A 17,198-nucleotide genomic window follows, 5' to 3' on the forward strand; every position below is an offset into this window, starting at 1 on the left:
ATAACCTCTATATTTCTTGTGCTTTAGAATTCTCCTTGCATTTCTCTTAAGTATCCTGTTTTCTTCTCCAAATGGGTTTGCTGAGGCCTATACAAGATTTAAAAATGTGCACAAATTAAGTAACTAAACCTTTGGGATCTTCTGTTCCTAATACTATTTTCAGTATCGCTTCTCGGCCTTTTGGCTAAGATCAAGTGCCTAATACTATTTTTAGTTACTGATTAGATCGGTTACAGCATCATATATGTTTTCCTCCAGATGATAGGAACAAAGGTCTTTCAGAGGTCAAGGCATGATGAGAAAGGTCTCATAATCAGTCTTAGAGAATGATTACTGAAGTAGTGATTTTGTTCTAAGTTTAATTTCAATATAATGATTGTTTTTAAGTCAAAGGTCCTTGCAAACCCTGTGACAGTGTCTAGAATCCTGGAAATAAGATATACGAAGAGAAATGTAGCTGAGTCACCTAAAACACTTTTTAAAATTATTCAGTTTTTAGAATTCTTTCCTAGTTATGTTTCACACTGGTAACCGAATTAAGTACATAACAATCAGAAAAAAAATATATGTACTTCTCAAAGTAAGAAAAATAATCATCACAGAAAGTAACTCTTGCTCCATGATGCACTTTCAATTCACTTTAGAAAAAGTGTACATAAATTTAACAAATATTCCAAATCAATTTAAAGAATATCCAGTTTTGCTGCACAACTAAATATTTTAATGCCAAAAAGTGTACTTAAAAATGGTTGGAAAGGAGGGACTACTATAAATACCAACAATTTATTCAACATATTGATAAAGAGCACTGCATAGCATCCTATAAAGCAGGTCACTCCTTTAAATAGAGAGAGAGAACAAAAAGCAAAAACATAACTAGAAAGAAACTTTCTATTTTTATGCCAGTTACACAGGCCTCAAGTAAAAACCTATAGCTCTAACCAATCCCCTTTGCCACTGTCCCCTGTAGACTCCTCCTTTGTAATCTGACTTGCTAATAACAGTCAACCTATAGTTCAACGTCTGTCAACTATGAGCAGGTAGCAAAATCACTACATATAAGGTTATGTTTAGTCTTGCAACAATTTGGCAAAGGAAAGTATGACTGAGGTAATACAGGTGGCTGCACATGCCTACTAAGAAAACTGACACTTCTTGATAACATGATTTTTGGTTAAGGATTTGTGCTTGCCACACACAGGCTGAAACTGTGACAATTCCAATCCATAATCAACTCATTCTATATTAGGTCTGAAATTAATGCAGAACAATTCAACTTAAATGTGGTACTTTGATACCACTAGATGCTACATTGTCTGATTTTAAGCCCTGGTTTATCTATCAACTAAAATTCAGGAATGATTTGCTCAGACAAATCATATCTGCTGAAGCCATCTTATCTATTTCTTGTACTCACTGAAAACCACAGGAAAGTTATAGGAAAGACACCTACAAAATTAAAACAAAAAAAAAGAATTACAAACTTGATGATTTTAAATTACCAATTGCCTACAAAACTGAGTACAATTTCAAAACAATTTAAAAAAATGAGGTGGCTTATGAAGGCCATAGCTTTGGTGACAACTTAGACCCAAACTTTAGATCTGTGGTTGATCCAGACCTAACATTTTGCTCATGCCTGATGTTCCCATTTATTTGCAGGGCTTTATGGCTACAGCATATTCTTCACTCATTGCACACATAACAGACACCTAGAAGGGAAAAATGCAGGCAAAAAGTTATTCAGAAGGCAATACATACATAAGATATGTTATTATATACTGGATATTTGTGGATATTTTATACATGCTGACTTTGGAAAGAGGTATTCCAAGACCAGATAACCTACTTTCTTTATAGTTTCCCAAAGTAAAATTTCTCAAACTGTGGTTTTTAAGGTGACTTCCAGGAAACAGGAAGAATAAGAGCTATGAATGTCTCAATACTTATCAGATGTCATACTTCTGAGAGTCATAGCAAAGACAAAGAGTAAATCACCTTCACACTTTAGTATTCCCATACCATCTTTTCTTATCTTTCATAGCTCAGGTGCTGGTCTTCAAAACAAATTTGGGGTTGGCAATGTCTGCTTAGCAAAAAGTGAACTTTGATACTTTCTTTGGTAATGGACCTCTCGGGGTATCATGGGAAAACCGTCTCATAGAGCAGTATTTAAAAACTACATTTCATATTTGCCATTTTTTTGCTAACTAGTTTATGCCACAGTTCTTATAAAAAGCAATCTCCCCTTAGGTCTTTACCTGTACATCTTCACCTGCATTGTATTTTCCTTCTATTTCTTTACCTAGTTCACCTTCTGGCAGCTTAAGATCCTCACGAACTTCACCGGTTTCTGTCAGCAGGGATAAGTAACCATCCTGAATACATATCAGCTATTAAAAGAAATTATATCATTTGCAGTGATTAGATTATATCACTTTGTAATATTTACATAGTTAAGTTGCAATCCACATTAATTTGTACAAGTACACAGTAATACGTTAATATATTCTGAGCTTAAATAATGCTAAACATACACAACCATAAAAGATGTATAGACTAAAAGTATAAGTTCACTCCTTCCTGCACACCACGTTCCCCCAACTCTCTCTCTCTCTAATATGCCCTGAAGCATTTATGTGTATGTGCACAATACAAATATAGTTGCTTTAGAAAAAATAAATGAGAATCCAAGGTGATTCTGTCTACATGGGGTCTGCTCATGTCCCTCTTCAGGAAATTAGTAACTTGGAAAAAAATCTGACATGTCTTAGGTTGTTGGAGGGAAGGGGATGTTTGTTTCCTTTGCCTTCCTTTGGCTGCCTACACGTATACTTCAACCCTTTCTGGATAGGTTGCGTCTTCTTAAGCCCTTGACCTAGACCAGAGGCATTGATACGCATCAGGTTTCTTTAGTCATCAACTATGACCTTCCCACCAACAGGGGAAACTATCCATAGAGTTGGTCCTGGTGGACGATTTGGCCATAAGGGTGTGGCCCTTAACATGGTGACAGAAGAAGACAGGAGGACTCTTTGAGATATCGAGACCTTCCACAGATCCTCAATTGAGGAGATGCTCGTCAATGTTGCTGACCTCATCTGAAGGGCTGTCCTGTTACCTAGCCCTATCCAGGATTCAGGCCCTGGGAGCTGAAGAGGAGCAGGAGTGGGGAGGGAAGGGAGCCATGGGATAGACATCTTGTCAGGTTTTTTTCTTTTCTTTGAATCAATGTCACTTTTTGTGTCAAAAAAACATAAATGGGATATGACAGGTATTTTTCAGCAAGTTGTTTTCACTTAACAGTATGTCTTAGAAATCTTTCCAAATTGGAAACTATAGGCCTACCTCAGTCTCTTTAACTACTTCACAGCTGCATAAATAGATTGTAACTGATTTAACTGTTTTCCTATTAATGGGCATAAAGTTAATTTTAGTTTTCCATGATTACAATGTGTTTTATAATTTGATTATGAACAAAATTCTGTAGAAAACTTTTGGTGTCCAGTTTACCATTAACATTAGATTTTTTTTTAAAGACAAACATTTGCTTGTTGATGACATTAATGAAACAAACCCAGTCTAACCTACAAAGAGACACAGTTTTGATATTCCTGATTTTTTTTTTATTACAGGAATGATGAAATAGCCAGGCTGTACTTATTTATTCTAGAAGCATATACAGTATGTCTAGATTTCTTTAAGTTTATTTAAATTTTAGTTAATGTATAGTGTAGTACTGGTTTCAGTAGAATTCAGTGATTTATCACTTAAATACAACACACAGTGCTCATCACAAGTGCCCTCCTTGATGCCCTTCACCCATCCAGCCCATCTCCCCCCCCCTTCCATCAGTCCTCAGTCTCTTCTCTCCCCCCCACTGCCTTCCCATATCTGTTTTGTTTCTGAAATTCCACATATAAGTGACTACTGGGGGGAATGCAAACTGGTACAGCCACTTCCACTCTGGAGAACAGTATGGAGGCTCCTCAAAAAAACAAAAATAGAACTATCCTGCCATCCAGCAACAGGTGCCTAGACTTCTAACAGATTTTATAAAAGGCAATTGTTCGGAATACCAGATGCTAACATTGACAAACACAAAAGGAGTTGAAGATTTGGTCCTTACTCCCCTTTACTGCTTTGTGTTACTGTTTGTAACACAAACCTACCATAGAGGTAGATTTCAAAGCTCCTCTCTATGGCACTACCAAATCTGGCTATGGCTTCCCACAGATATCTCATCAGATTTCAGCTTTTGCACAAGTCTAAAACCTCAAAAACAAAAAGCATCCTCTAAGCAACTACAAATCCTTTTAATTCATCTTTACATCACTCAAACATTTGTGAGGTAGTTGGGAGAGGAGCGGGAAACAAGGAGGTTGAGGCAGAAGTATAGTTTTTTTTATTGTACCAATCTTTGTATACACTACAAAGTGATCACCACAATAAGTCTAGTTACCATCCATCACCATGCAATTGACCTCCTTTACCCACTTCACTCATTCTCCAATCCCCTTCATCTCTAAAAACCAACCACCAATCTGCTGTATAAGTTTTGTTTTGTTTTTGTTCATTTGTTTTTTACATTCCACATAGAAGTGAAATCATACAGTATTTCTTTTTCTCTCTCTGACTTATTTCTCTTGGCATAATATCTTCAAGTTCCATCCAGGTTGTTGCAAATGTCAACATTTCCTTTTTTTCATGACAAAGTAGTAATCAGTTGTATATGTATACCACATCTTCTTTATTCCTTTATCCATTAATGGACATTTAGGCAGATTCCATATCTTGGCTACTGTAAACAATGCTGCAATGAACATCTGGGTGCACATAGCTTTTGAAATTAGTGTTTTCATACCCGAAAGCGGTATAGCTGGATCATTATGATAGTTCTACTTTTATTTTTTGAGGAACCTCCATACTGTTTTATATAGTGACTATACCAATTTAAATTCCCACCAACAGTCCAAGAAGTTCCTTTTTCTCCAGATCTTTTCCAATAATTGTCACTTTTTGTCTTTTTGAGAATAACCATTCTAACATGTATGAAATGGTATCTCATTGTGGTTTTGATTTGAATTTCCCTGTTAATTAGTGATGTTGAATATCTCCTCAGGTACCTGTTGGCCATCTGTGTATCTTCTTTGGAAAAGTTTGTTTTGATCCTCTGCCCATTTTTTAATCAAATTGCTTGGGTTTTTTTTTTTTTTTTTTTTTTTTTGCTATTGAGTTCTTTATATATTTTGGACATTAACCCCTTATCAGATATATGATTTGCAAATATTTTCTCCCATTCAGTAGGTTGCCTTTTCATCTTGTTGATGGTTTCCTTTGCTGTACAGAAGCATTTTGGTTTGATGTAGTCCCACTCATTTATTTTTGCTTTTGCTGCCTTTGCTTTCGGTGTCAGAACCAAAAATGTAATGCCAAGACCAATGTCAAGAAGCTTACCACAAATGTTTTCTTCTAGTTTTGTGGTTTCAGGAATTATATTCAAGTCTTTAACCAATTTTGAGTTAATTTTTGTATATGGTGTAAGATAATCTAGTTTCATTCTTTTGCATGTGGCTGTCCAGTTTTTCCAACATCATTTATTATATAATTCTAAATAGCCACAGGCTTACAAGGCAGATCTTTTTGATTTTGGCTCTTTTAGCAATTCCCTGAAGTAGAACTTGTCTATTTCAAGAATTAAAGGTTCCCACTGCCATTAGTGACTGAAACATAAAAGTCAAATAATACTACTGATACTTTGATATTTATTTATATAATGGTGGTATTTTATTTTTAAAGAGTTAAGAATTCATCAGTTAAACTGTGGGATGAAATATAAAGCATTTCAAATAAAATATGTATAGACATTATAAAATATCTCGTAAAACAACATTTTAAAAAAATTAAACATCTTATTAAAATAAATTGCTATATGAAATAAAATTAAAATTTTCAAAAATAAAACTGTAGAAAACTAAAATTAAATAATGAAAATTATTTGATCTTCTTACACAAATTATTTTTAAAATTTCAGATATACAGTAAAGTTACAAAAATAATACATCAAAATCCCATATTTTTCCCCTTGATTCACCCATTAACATTTAACCACATGTGCATTTATGTATATATGAATACATAAAATACATAGAATATACATTCTTGTTCTTTTCTTCTTTTTACTAAACCATTTGAGTATGTTTCAAAAATCATGATTCTTTAGCAAGAAAGACAAATTTTTTTTTCTTTCCCAAAAAAGACAAATTCTTATATAACCAACTTATTTTTTTTAATTAGGAAATGTAATATTGCTAAAATATTATTTAATATATAGTCCATATTCAAATTTATCAATTGTTCCAATATTGTCTTTGATAGAAACTATTTCCTCCCAACTCCAGGTTCATACCTTGTACATATTTGGCATGGATACGTGCATGAAGACCACCACAGCACAATAAATATAACTGAAAAGGCCCACAGAGCTAAATTTTTTAAATGAACAGAAATAAGTATTATATGGTGACTTGATAACAAAGGGGTATGATCACTGAGTACTTACGATGCAAGGCACTGTTCTAAGTATTAACTAACTAAACCTCCCGTGAGGTTTACTATTCTTATCTTCACTTTATAAATAACGAAAAAAAGGCAAGAGGTTAAATAACTTGCCAACCAAGGTCATGTGATTAGTAAGTGTTAAAGTAAGGATTCGGACCCAGCCTATCTGGCATGAGTCATTCTCTTATCCATGATCCAGACTACATACCAAAGGCTGACACTAGGATGAGGAAAGTGAAGCACTTGTTCTGAGTGCAAAATTTAAGGTGGCACCAAAAAAACTCATCAGTGATCACATATTTTAAAACTAAAATTAATACAAAAATTCCATGATGAACAAAGTATCAAAATTTCAAATAAAGACAAAATTTGAACTACTGATTTTTCCTTTTAGGTGGCTTAGTCGGTTAAATGTCCCACTTCTGATTTCGGCTCAGGTCATGATCTCACTGTTCATGGGATGAAACCCTGAGTCAGGCTCTGTGCTGATATCACAGAGCCTGCTTGGGATTCTCTCTCTCTTTCTCAAAATAAATAAACTTAAAAAAAAAAAAAATTGTGCTCTAGGCAAGGGCATCACTTACCTCATTCCCCTTACCCTGGTCTGGGTCCTGCTGTGTCCCCAAATAAAACCCAAACTAAATTTTCCTTTATGTTAAATCTGGAGCTCCAATCAATGATTGACTAATTTTTTAAAATATTTATTTATTTTTGAGAGAGAGGGGGAGAGAGATAGAGACGGAGAGATCGTGTGTGCATGGGGGAGCAGCAGAGAGAGAGAGGGAGAGAATCCGAAGCAGGCTCCCAGCCATTAGCACAGAGCCCCGATGGTGAGATCATGACCTGAGCCGAAATCAAGAGTCAGATGCTTAACTGACTGAAAAGACTTAAAGGAAAAATTTGGTTTGGGTTTTATTTGGGGATACAGCATGGCCTAGACTAAGGTAAAGGGAACAAGGTAAGTGAGCCTTTGCCTTAGAGCACAATATTTTTTACAATTAGTCAATCACCCAGGTGCCCCAATGATTGACTAATTTGATCATGGTAGTAATTATATGAATTACTGATACTATCTTTCTGAAACACTCAAAGGCAAAAGCATTCTATGTTGAATGTGTATTAATGTATATAATGAATATTGAATATTCAAAGCATTCACATGTTAAGGATAAAAAAACAGAAATCCATTTTTGGCAAAAGAAAAGTCTATGCTTAGCCTTAGCTGCACTATCCTTACTTCAATGAATAATCACATATGCATTTAACAAATGTTTATTGAGCACCCACTATAAGCCATGTCTAAATTAGGTGCTCCAAGCATAATGGAATGATTAAATGGAATTTTTATACAGGAAAAGGGAGAGCAGAAAAGGACTACTTTTTGGTACATATCTACTTATGAGGTAATTACGGCATACATTTTCTCATTTAATCCTCACATTATCCTTCCTTTGTAGATGGGAAGACTGAGTCTCAGAGAGATTGTATAATTTGTCCAAGGTTGTCCAGCTAGAAAGTGGCAGAACTAGATCCAAACCCAAATTTGCCTGATTAAAAAAAAAAAAAAAGCCCATACGCTATTATTATAATAAGACAATTCAAATGTCTACAAAGACTCCAAGGAAACCTAGAAAATATTTATAAATGGGAAAATGAAAATATAAAACTTACTAGATTAAAACTATGTAAAAATATGTTTACATTATGTGTGAATAAAGAGTAAAAGGAAGTCATATGGGAATTGCAGCTGAAGGTAACATGCTCTAAAAATTACATAATACAATAAAAGATATAGCAAGAAGTCAGTTTAAAATGAATTTAAAAAATCTAGGTATCACACTTGTATTTTTCACTGTGTAAAATATAACAGAAAAGAGTTCTGTATATGGTATGCTTGTCACTGAGATTGAAGACTTACAAGAGAGACTTTAGTTATGATTAATCTGAGCTCCCACATCCTATGAGGTCAATGGTTTGGTTACCATCAATTCTCCTAAACCAACAAAATGTTATCATTACACATGACCTATCCAAATATATAATTGGAACTAAAACTTGGAAGTTTATACCTATAATTTAACAAAAGGTCACAGCATGGTCACTGAATGTAAATAAAACAATTACATAGTTTTGTATTTTCTTTACTATATGCAGTGGCCAGGTACTTCATCTTTTATATTAATGACTTTCGGCTGACTTCCCTATTTAAGAATACCAAATTCTAACTCACATTCATTAATACACAAACTTGGTTGGTGGAACATGAATCCCAAAGACTTCATAAAGTCTTAGGTTTGAGAAGTGAAAAGAAATAAAATACCAGGGAGGGAGTTACCTACATTTGAAATAGTTTACAACAAAGAGCAGTTTTACTAAACATTGGACTTATTCAGTCACAAAATGCAGTCACTTGATCTGAGAAACAATAAGACATGTTCAACTTTTTAAAAATTCAAAATGTTAAAAAAATAGCAAATTAGCAATAATTATAGATAAGGTACAAGTGTTAAATCTCACTATTTTTCCAATTTTTAGGATAAGTGGTGCCTAATATTTGGTTAGAAAAACCTACAAAACTACTCCCAGGTTTTGTTAAATTACAGTTAACAGTAGAATGTATTTGCAACTTTAAGAAACAACCAGCATTTTACAGGAAATTAGTACTCACTTGATAATCATTTCTCTTAATATTTGGAACATCCATGTTGTGAGTAGAGGGACAAATATCTTCATATTTTTTGCCCGTGAAAATATCAATTCCAACAAGGTGAACCTAGCAGAAAAGGGAGAACAGGAAACCTGTTTAATCTTTGCCAAGTATATCACTCATTACATACACAAGAGCACAATACCAAAGCTGATTATGACAGATTCTTTCTCCTTCCAAGGTCATCTTATTTTATTTTCTTAAAAAAAAAAAAAGTAGTGGTCATTGACTTGAGAAGCAGTGAACCAAACTAAACAGTATCATGACATATCCAGACCCAATATCATATATAGTCCAGTAATTCAATTATAAGATGCATAAGAAAAATGAAGTTATGTTAGAACACGTTTTCTCATCTGAATAGATTATTCTAAGTCACTAGGATTTCAGGAAAGTTTCATTTCCCAGTTAAATGAAACATTATAAGGGCCCCAAAAGGAAATGCTATATTTCAGTATGCAAAGCAATAGCTGGTCACCCGGTAACTGTGGGAAGAAAAAATTGTGATTATTACAAAGTTATAAATATGGAAATCTCATGTTCCGCACTGTAATTCAAATGATTAAAACCCCAACGCAAAGAGAGACCTGGAAGGGCACTTACCTTGGCATGACCGTGCTTTCCAGTTTTGGAAGTTGACATCTCCACTATTTTGCATGGTCGTCCTTTGAGAACCACGAAGCCGTTTTTGCGCAGGGCCGAGCACTGCATTGGGTAAGTGCTGGAAGCCCCAGCATCTCCAGTAGTGAAATCAATTTCATCCGCCATGGTGGGCTGGGGAGATGCTAGCTTTTCCCAGGGAACTACACAAAAAGTTTGTGTTTGCTTTTTAACAACGGGAACGCAGGCAGGGAATTTCGGACAGGTTACGTACCAAACATCATGGATCTATTATTTTTTCATTTATAGAACACCCACAAAAGAATAGGGGGCACTTCTAACTCCGGCCTCTACAAACTTTTCCATCCATTGGTGGGGAGGTAGGGAGGGAGGTCGCAGATGAGCTCCTAGCGGGTGGGGGATACCCGCCCTGGGCACTCACCGGCGCGGGGAGCAGCAAATCTCGGCCCCCGTCGTCCCACCGCAGGAGAAACCGGCGACCTTCCCGCACAGCGCCGCGCCGCGCCACCCGGCCCTCCGCCGCCGCCCTTATCCTCACTGCGGGGGACCCAGCCCAGGCCGCACATCCCCGACAAGGATGGGGATAACAGGACCTGGTCAACAGCACCTGGCCCCCAGGCAGCAGGCGTGCACCCCGCCCTCCAGCCTGCGGCGCCGTCGCCCCGGCCTCTCAGGCGCCCCCTTGTCCTGCCGGCATCCTTGGCCCGGCCCGGCCCGGCCCCGCAAGGGCCTGAGCCCTGGCGGGTCCCGCGCTCTCCTCCGTTCCCCCATCCATCCTTCCTCCTTCCCTAGTTTTGGACTCGGCTCCGGTCGCCTTCTCCGGCCCTGCCTCGCTCCGGTCCCGGCCCTACCAGCTTTTCCCCATGTCTTCACCTTTCAGCAGGGAAAGAGCTCCTTTTGCCTGCGCACCGGCGCCGGTCCCCTACAGCTGCGGCGGCGGCAGCGGTGGCGGCCCCGGCAGTTCCAAGAGACGGGGCGGGGCCGCCACACTTTCCACACCCCGGCCTCCCCGCCCTTTCCCGCCCCCACCACAGCCCCACTTCCGGGATAGGTCCCGGCGCGTCACAGGCACCTCCCTCTCGGGCTACCATTGGCTACCATGTTCACGAGGTCCCGCCCAGTCACGTGAAGAGCGCCCTGGCAACCCCACGTGCTGCGGATTAGTGCACTTCCGGCGTGAGGAGCACTTTTTGGAGTCCGATTGCTGAGGGTGAACTTAAAGGCGAGGAAACTTGCTATCTCAAACTTTTATGTTGGTTGCACTAGGGTCCAAGTTGAAGTTAACAGGAGCCAAACCACGCGTTCTGTGGCCCCTACCATCGGGTGCGTGGTGGTTGTCACGTGACAGTTGTCAGGCCCTGTGAGGGACACGGATTCAACGGGTGCCCTGCGTGGTTGTGGGAGGAGATTTGGGGTCGAACTTCTGGCTCAGGTTGATGGTCGAAACCACACTTGGCTCCTCAAGGAAGAGCCCAAGTGCAGTATTTTATTACTGGCTCTAACCTGTCTGCTCACAGGAGACCCCGGCCATCCGTGATGAGGTTCTGGCAGTGACTGCCACTGGGTGCCTGGGCAGGGTCAGCAGTGCCTTCTGCGGTGGGAACTCCTGAGACATCTGCGACCCAGATAACAGCAGTGAAATGACCCAGCTCATTCTTCACACTAGGCTGTTATGGAGTTGTGAAGGTGAATGGTGAATGCCTACCTCCTTCCTTCAGACCAGTCCAGTTCTGAGAAACTCGGCTCTTCTTTCCTCTTGGCATTGGTATTTGAGTTTGAGGTATGTTCAAACCTCAGTAGAGCTGTTGGGTTGTCTTCAAAATAGACCAGGAGCCAATAGACACTTGACTAGGATTAAGGACCAAGGTTCTTAAAAGAGATGCGCCCCCTTGTGTTCCATTTCACAACGCACTGCATTCTACCTTGGGGAGGTGACCTATACTTCCGCAGTATGTGGTCCTGTAATTTTGTATTGCTGTCTTTTGAGTAGCCAGTCACGTTCTCACATTATTATGTGGCCCTATGGTTTGCACAGGTATTTGACACATGTTGAATTCAACCTTTATTATAAAAAAGTGAACTCCCATGAATGGAATTCAGCCTCTAGCTAATATATGAAAGAGTCGAATTAGAACCCTGGTTCATGAGTCCACTCTGCTTTTCCTTACACTGTCTAACCTTCCCTGTCTAATGTTATTAGAATGATTGCTAATATGTAAAAAGTATCTATGCAAGTAGGTAGACATAAAATGTCTTATGTGCATTATTCCTTTAGTCTTAACTGTTACCCGTTTTTTAACCTCAAATTTATTTTTTTTAAATTTTTTCATCTTTATTTATTTTTGAGAGAGAGAGAGAGAGCATGAGCAGGGGAGAGAAACAGAGAGACAGAGGGAGTCACAGAATCTGAAGCAGGCGCCAGGCTGCAGGCTCCGAGCTGTCAGCACAGAACCCAATGCAGGGCTAGAACCCAGGAACCTGAGCTCATGACTTGAGCTGAAGTTGGACGTTTAATTGACTGAGCCACTCAGGTGCCCCTTAACGTTAAGTTTACTACGTTATAATTTCTACAAATCAAAACTTACCCTTTTCAGTTTTGTGAGTTTTGAAAAACATAAGTAGTTTTATAACTATGACTTCAATCAAAATAAAGAATATTTCCCTGATTCCAAAAGTTCCCTCCTTTTTGTGGTCAGTCCCCTCCCCCTACACCCAGCCCCTGGAAACCATTAGCAACTACTGTTTTATCTACATTTTTAATTGTGAGAAAAAAGCAGAGAAAAGTATTTTGGCCAAACTCACACAGCTAGGAAATCAGAGAGCCAAGATTGAACTCTAGGCAGCTTGGCTCCATAATCACTACTTTAACTACTGCTGCATTTGCATAAGATTTGGATTTGGAATCAAATGATCCAGCTTCATTCATTCAACACATACAGTCAATTCTAGTGAAGTTGCTGGAACACTGAATCAGCAAATACTGAACCACTGTTCCTAGGGGAAGTGCAGAGTTAGGTTCCTGTGAGTCTCTGGTCACAACATTTTTGTGAACCGACCAATATATAATCTTGTTTTATGTGTGTTTCAGTTTCACCTTACTTAATACGTATTGATTCATTAACATTTAACTCACAGCCAACAGCACTATAATTATTATGCCTGAGTGGAGCTTATCTAACACATGTATTTTCTCCATAAGGTACATCACAGCCTTCTTGTGCTTAGAAGCACTAGACGGCGTTTCAGCACTATGCTTCAGAGCCATTGTAAACAGCTAAGTCACCAACAAAAGTCACAAAAATGTGAAAAGTGGTGCTAATGGACTGAAAAGAAATACTTGTTGAATTTGACAGCTGTAGCAAGAAGGCAGAGCCTTACCTTGTTTGACCTCAGCTAGGAAAATATGCATTGGATGACTTCTATCTTTTGCTGTTCTGTGCTTGTCCATAACTGACTGAAAGCACTGCTAGTCCTGATTATAAGTAAATTGAATCCATAGGCAGAGTCACAAATATGGAATCCATGAATAATGGGGATTACTGTTTTTATTTTAATACCTTTAGCACTGGAATTACCATGTTTACCAAGACAGCCCCATGTTCGTTAGGTGCTTGCAGTCTACTATATGATGCAATTTAGCAATTTTAACAGATAAAATAAATGCAAATAAATAACTACAGGGTTCTGAAAAAAAGGATCTCTTCCTCATCTAGTCTAGGTGTAATCCAATAGAAATATGATGTAAGCCACATATAATTTTGAGTTTTGTTGCAACCATATTTAAAAAGTTAAATGGGATAAAATTAATTTCAATAATATATTTTATTTAACCCAATACATCCAAAAGATTTCATACGTAACCAATATAAAAATTATTATCAAGATAATTTTATAGTTTTTTTATTTTTTTTATTTTTATTTTTTTTTTTAAATTTTTTTTTCAACGTTTTATTTATTTTTGGGACAGAGAGAGACAGAGCATGAACGGGGGAGGGGCAGAGAGAGAGGGAGACACAGAATCGGAAACAGGCTCCAGGCTCTGAGCCATCAGCCCAGAGCCTGACGCGGGGCTCGAACTCACGGACCGCGAGATCGTGACCTGGCTGAAGTCGGACGCTTAACCGACTGCGCCACCCAGGCGCCAATTTTATAGTTTTTTTAAACTGATCCTTCAGTCTCTGGTGTAGGGTACATCTCAATTCAGACTACCCAGACTACCCATATTTTAAGTGTTCAATAGGTATGATGGTGTCTATGATATTGGACACATCACAGGTCTAGAAGATTTCAAGACTGCTTCTCTAGCAGTGAATATATTAATCTGACATGAAAAAAATTAGTAGAAGTTAGCAATGAGGAGAGTTTTGGAAAAGGTATTTTAGGCAAAGGGATAGGGATACAAAGACTTGTAGATGAGAGAATTATAGCATCATCCTGGACTGTAAATGTTTCAGTGTGTCTGGTGCATACTGTAAAAAGAGATAAGTGAACTTGAATTTTCTCCCAAGTAAACCAGAAAGATATTGAAATAGTACATATAAGAAAATAACAAGAATGTAGCTTTCATTTAGAAAGACACTTCTGGTTATGGTATGGAGGATTTGGGGGGGAGGAGAAAATATTGGAAATAGGAAACTGATTAGGAAGAAATAGTTATGTTGGTGAACAAAGGTGGTGACTATGAGAACATAGAGAGGACATATTCAAGAGAATTACGTGAAAAATGGAAATAGTGTTATAATTAATTAAATGTTAGGAGTCAAAATGGAAAGAGAGATGCAGGGTATGAGGAAGAGGATACAGTAAGAAACTGGGAGAATGATGTTACCATTCATTGAGATAGAAAATATAACAGAAAGAGCAAATTACCAGGGAAAGTTGAGTTTACTTTTGGGCAGATTGAATTTCAGCTTCCTATGGGAGATATATGTATATATCTTAAATAGAAATGGACATTTGTGAATCATTAGTATATAGATGATTATTAAAGCTAAAGCAGGAGACTTACTTCAGCCTTAAGGGCACAGACTGAAAGTGAAGGGATGCAAAAAGATAATCCATGCAAATAGAAACCAGAAGAAAGATGAGATAGTTATTCTTCTATATCAGACAAAACAGACCTTAAGACAGACTGTAATAAGAGACAAAGTCATATAATGATATGGGGGTGAATTCAGAAAGAGGATATAACATTTGTAGATAATTATGCACCCAACATAGAAACACCTAGATCCATAAAGGAACTATTAACAGACCTAAAAGTAGAAGTGGACAGCAATACAATAATAGTAGGGGACTTCAATACCCCACTTTCAACAATGTATAGATCATCCAGATAGAAAATCAATAAGGAAGCAATGGACTTATACTACACATTAGACCAGATGGGCTTAACAGACATTTGCAAAATATTTAATTAACAGTAGCAGAAAACACATTTCTTCTCAAGTGCACATGGAACATTCTCCAGGATAGGTTATATATATGTTAGGCCACAAAACAAATAAATACATTTAAGAAGATTATGAGCATATCAAGTATGTTTTCTGACCACAAAGGTATGAAACTAGAAATAATTACAAGAAAAAAACCGGAAAAGTCACAAATATGTGGAGATTAAACAACATGCTACTGAACAACCAATAGATCAAGGAGAAATAAAATATCTTGAGACAAATGAAAATGGAGACACAAATTACCAAAGCAAAATGGAATACTGCAAAAAAAAATTTGAAAAATATTAGTAAAATTAAAAGCTATTAAAAAAATAAACAAAACAGATAAAAACATTTACCTAGACTTACCAAGAAAAAGGAACAGTTATAAATGAAAAAAAGTTATAAATGAAAGAGGAGGCATTACAGCTGATACCAGAGAAATAAGAGACGACCATGAACAATTATACTTCAAACAGTTGGACAACCTAGAAAAAATAGATAAATCCTAAAAACATACAACCTACAATTACTGAATCACACAGAATAGAAAATCTGAAAAGATCAGTTACTAGTAAGGTGACTGAATCAGTAATCAGAACCTCCCAACCAAAAAAAAGTCCAGGACCAGATGGCTTCACTGATGAATTCTGCCAAATATTTAAAGAAGAATTAATATAAACTTTTCTTAAGCTTTTTCCAAAAAATTGAAGAGGGGGGTTACTTTTAAATTCACTTTATAAGACCATATAATACCCCAAACAGACAAGAACACTACAAGAAAAAATTATAGGTCAATATCCCTGATGAGCATAGATGCAAAAATCCTTAGCAAAATATTAACAAAGTAAATTCAATAGTACATTAAAAGGATTGTACACCATGATCAAGTGAGGTTTATTCCAGGGATGCAAGGATGGTTCATCATCTGCAAATCAATCAATATGATATACCACATTAACAAAATGAAGGATAAAAATTATATAGTCATCTCAATAGTTGCAGAAAAAGCATTTGACAAAATTCAACATGCATTCATAATAAAAACTCTCAACAAACTGTGTATAGAGTGATTGTACCTCAATATAATAAAGGTTATATATGACAAACCCACAGTTAATAATGAATTAAGACAAGGATACCCACTCTCACCACCTTTACTCCACTTGTTGTTAGGAAGTCCTAACCAGAATATTTAGGTAAGAAAAAATAATAAAAGCCATCCGTATTGGAAAATAAGTAAAATGATCTCTGTTTGCAGATGACATTATATTGTATATAGGAAACCCTAAAGTTTCTACCAAAAAAACTGTTAGAATAAATGAATTCAGTAAAGTTGCAAGACACAAAATTAATATGGAAAGATAGTTGTGTTTCTATACACTAGTAATGAACTATCAAAGAAATTAAGAAATCAATTCATTTATAATTGCATCAAAAAGAATAAAATTCTTAGGAATAAATTTAACCAAAGTGGTGAAAGACCTATACACAGAAAACAGTGTTGATGAAACAAATTGAAGACACAAATAATTGGGAATATTTTCTGTGCTCATGGATTGTAAGAATTAATATTATGAAAATGTGCATACTACCCCAAGCAATCTACAGATTCAGTGCAATTCGTCTCAAAATTCAAATGGCATTTTTCACCTTAGGAGAAACTCCTTAAATTTGCATGGAACCACAGAAGCCCCAAAGTAGACAAACTAATCTTGAGAAAGAAGAACAAAGCTGGAGGCACCACACTTTTGGATTTCATGCTGTATTACAAAGCCAAAGTAATCAAAACTCTATGGTACTGGCATAAAAACAGATACATAGATCAATTGACTAGAAGAGGATCCTGGCAATAAACCGATGTCTATATGGCC

At 37.1% G+C, this 17,198-nt stretch overlaps 1 protein-coding gene and 1 non-coding gene across 3 annotated transcripts; one reads left to right on the forward strand and one right to left on the reverse strand.

Annotated features, from left to right (window-relative positions):
- Positions 1-225: 225 nt before the first annotated feature.
- On the reverse strand, positions 226-10,828 carry EIF5A2 (eukaryotic translation initiation factor 5A2). 2 transcript variants are annotated; one of them, XM_047099915.1, is made up of 5 exons: positions 10,763-10,828; positions 9,872-10,071; positions 9,230-9,334; positions 2,262-2,393; positions 226-1,712 (listed from the first exon to the last, which is right to left on the reverse strand). In XM_047099915.1, the coding sequence occupies exons 2-5, from the start codon at positions 10,034-10,036 to the stop codon at positions 1,653-1,655; spliced, it is 462 nt and encodes a 153-aa protein (XP_046955871.1). In that variant the 5' UTR covers positions 10,037-10,071; positions 10,763-10,828; the 3' UTR covers positions 226-1,652. The 2 variants fall into 2 exon arrangements, with proteins under 2 accessions (XP_046955871.1, XP_046955872.1); XM_047099916.1 differs by having other exon boundaries at positions 1,615-1,712; positions 2,306-2,393.
- On the forward strand, positions 2,689-2,831 carry LOC124527421 (small nucleolar RNA SNORA67). The gene has a single exon (XR_006965871.1). It is a non-coding gene; the product is annotated as a small nucleolar RNA SNORA67 (small nucleolar RNA).
- Positions 10,829-17,198: the final 6,370 nt, after the last annotated feature.

This window comes from Lynx rufus, unplaced genomic scaffold, assembly GCF_022079265.1.
Source record: "Lynx rufus isolate CCGP_SWC_20201006 ecotype Redwood Valley unplaced genomic scaffold, mLynRuf1.p SCAF_5, whole genome shotgun sequence".
NCBI lineage: Eukaryota > Metazoa > Chordata > Mammalia > Carnivora > Felidae > Lynx > Lynx rufus.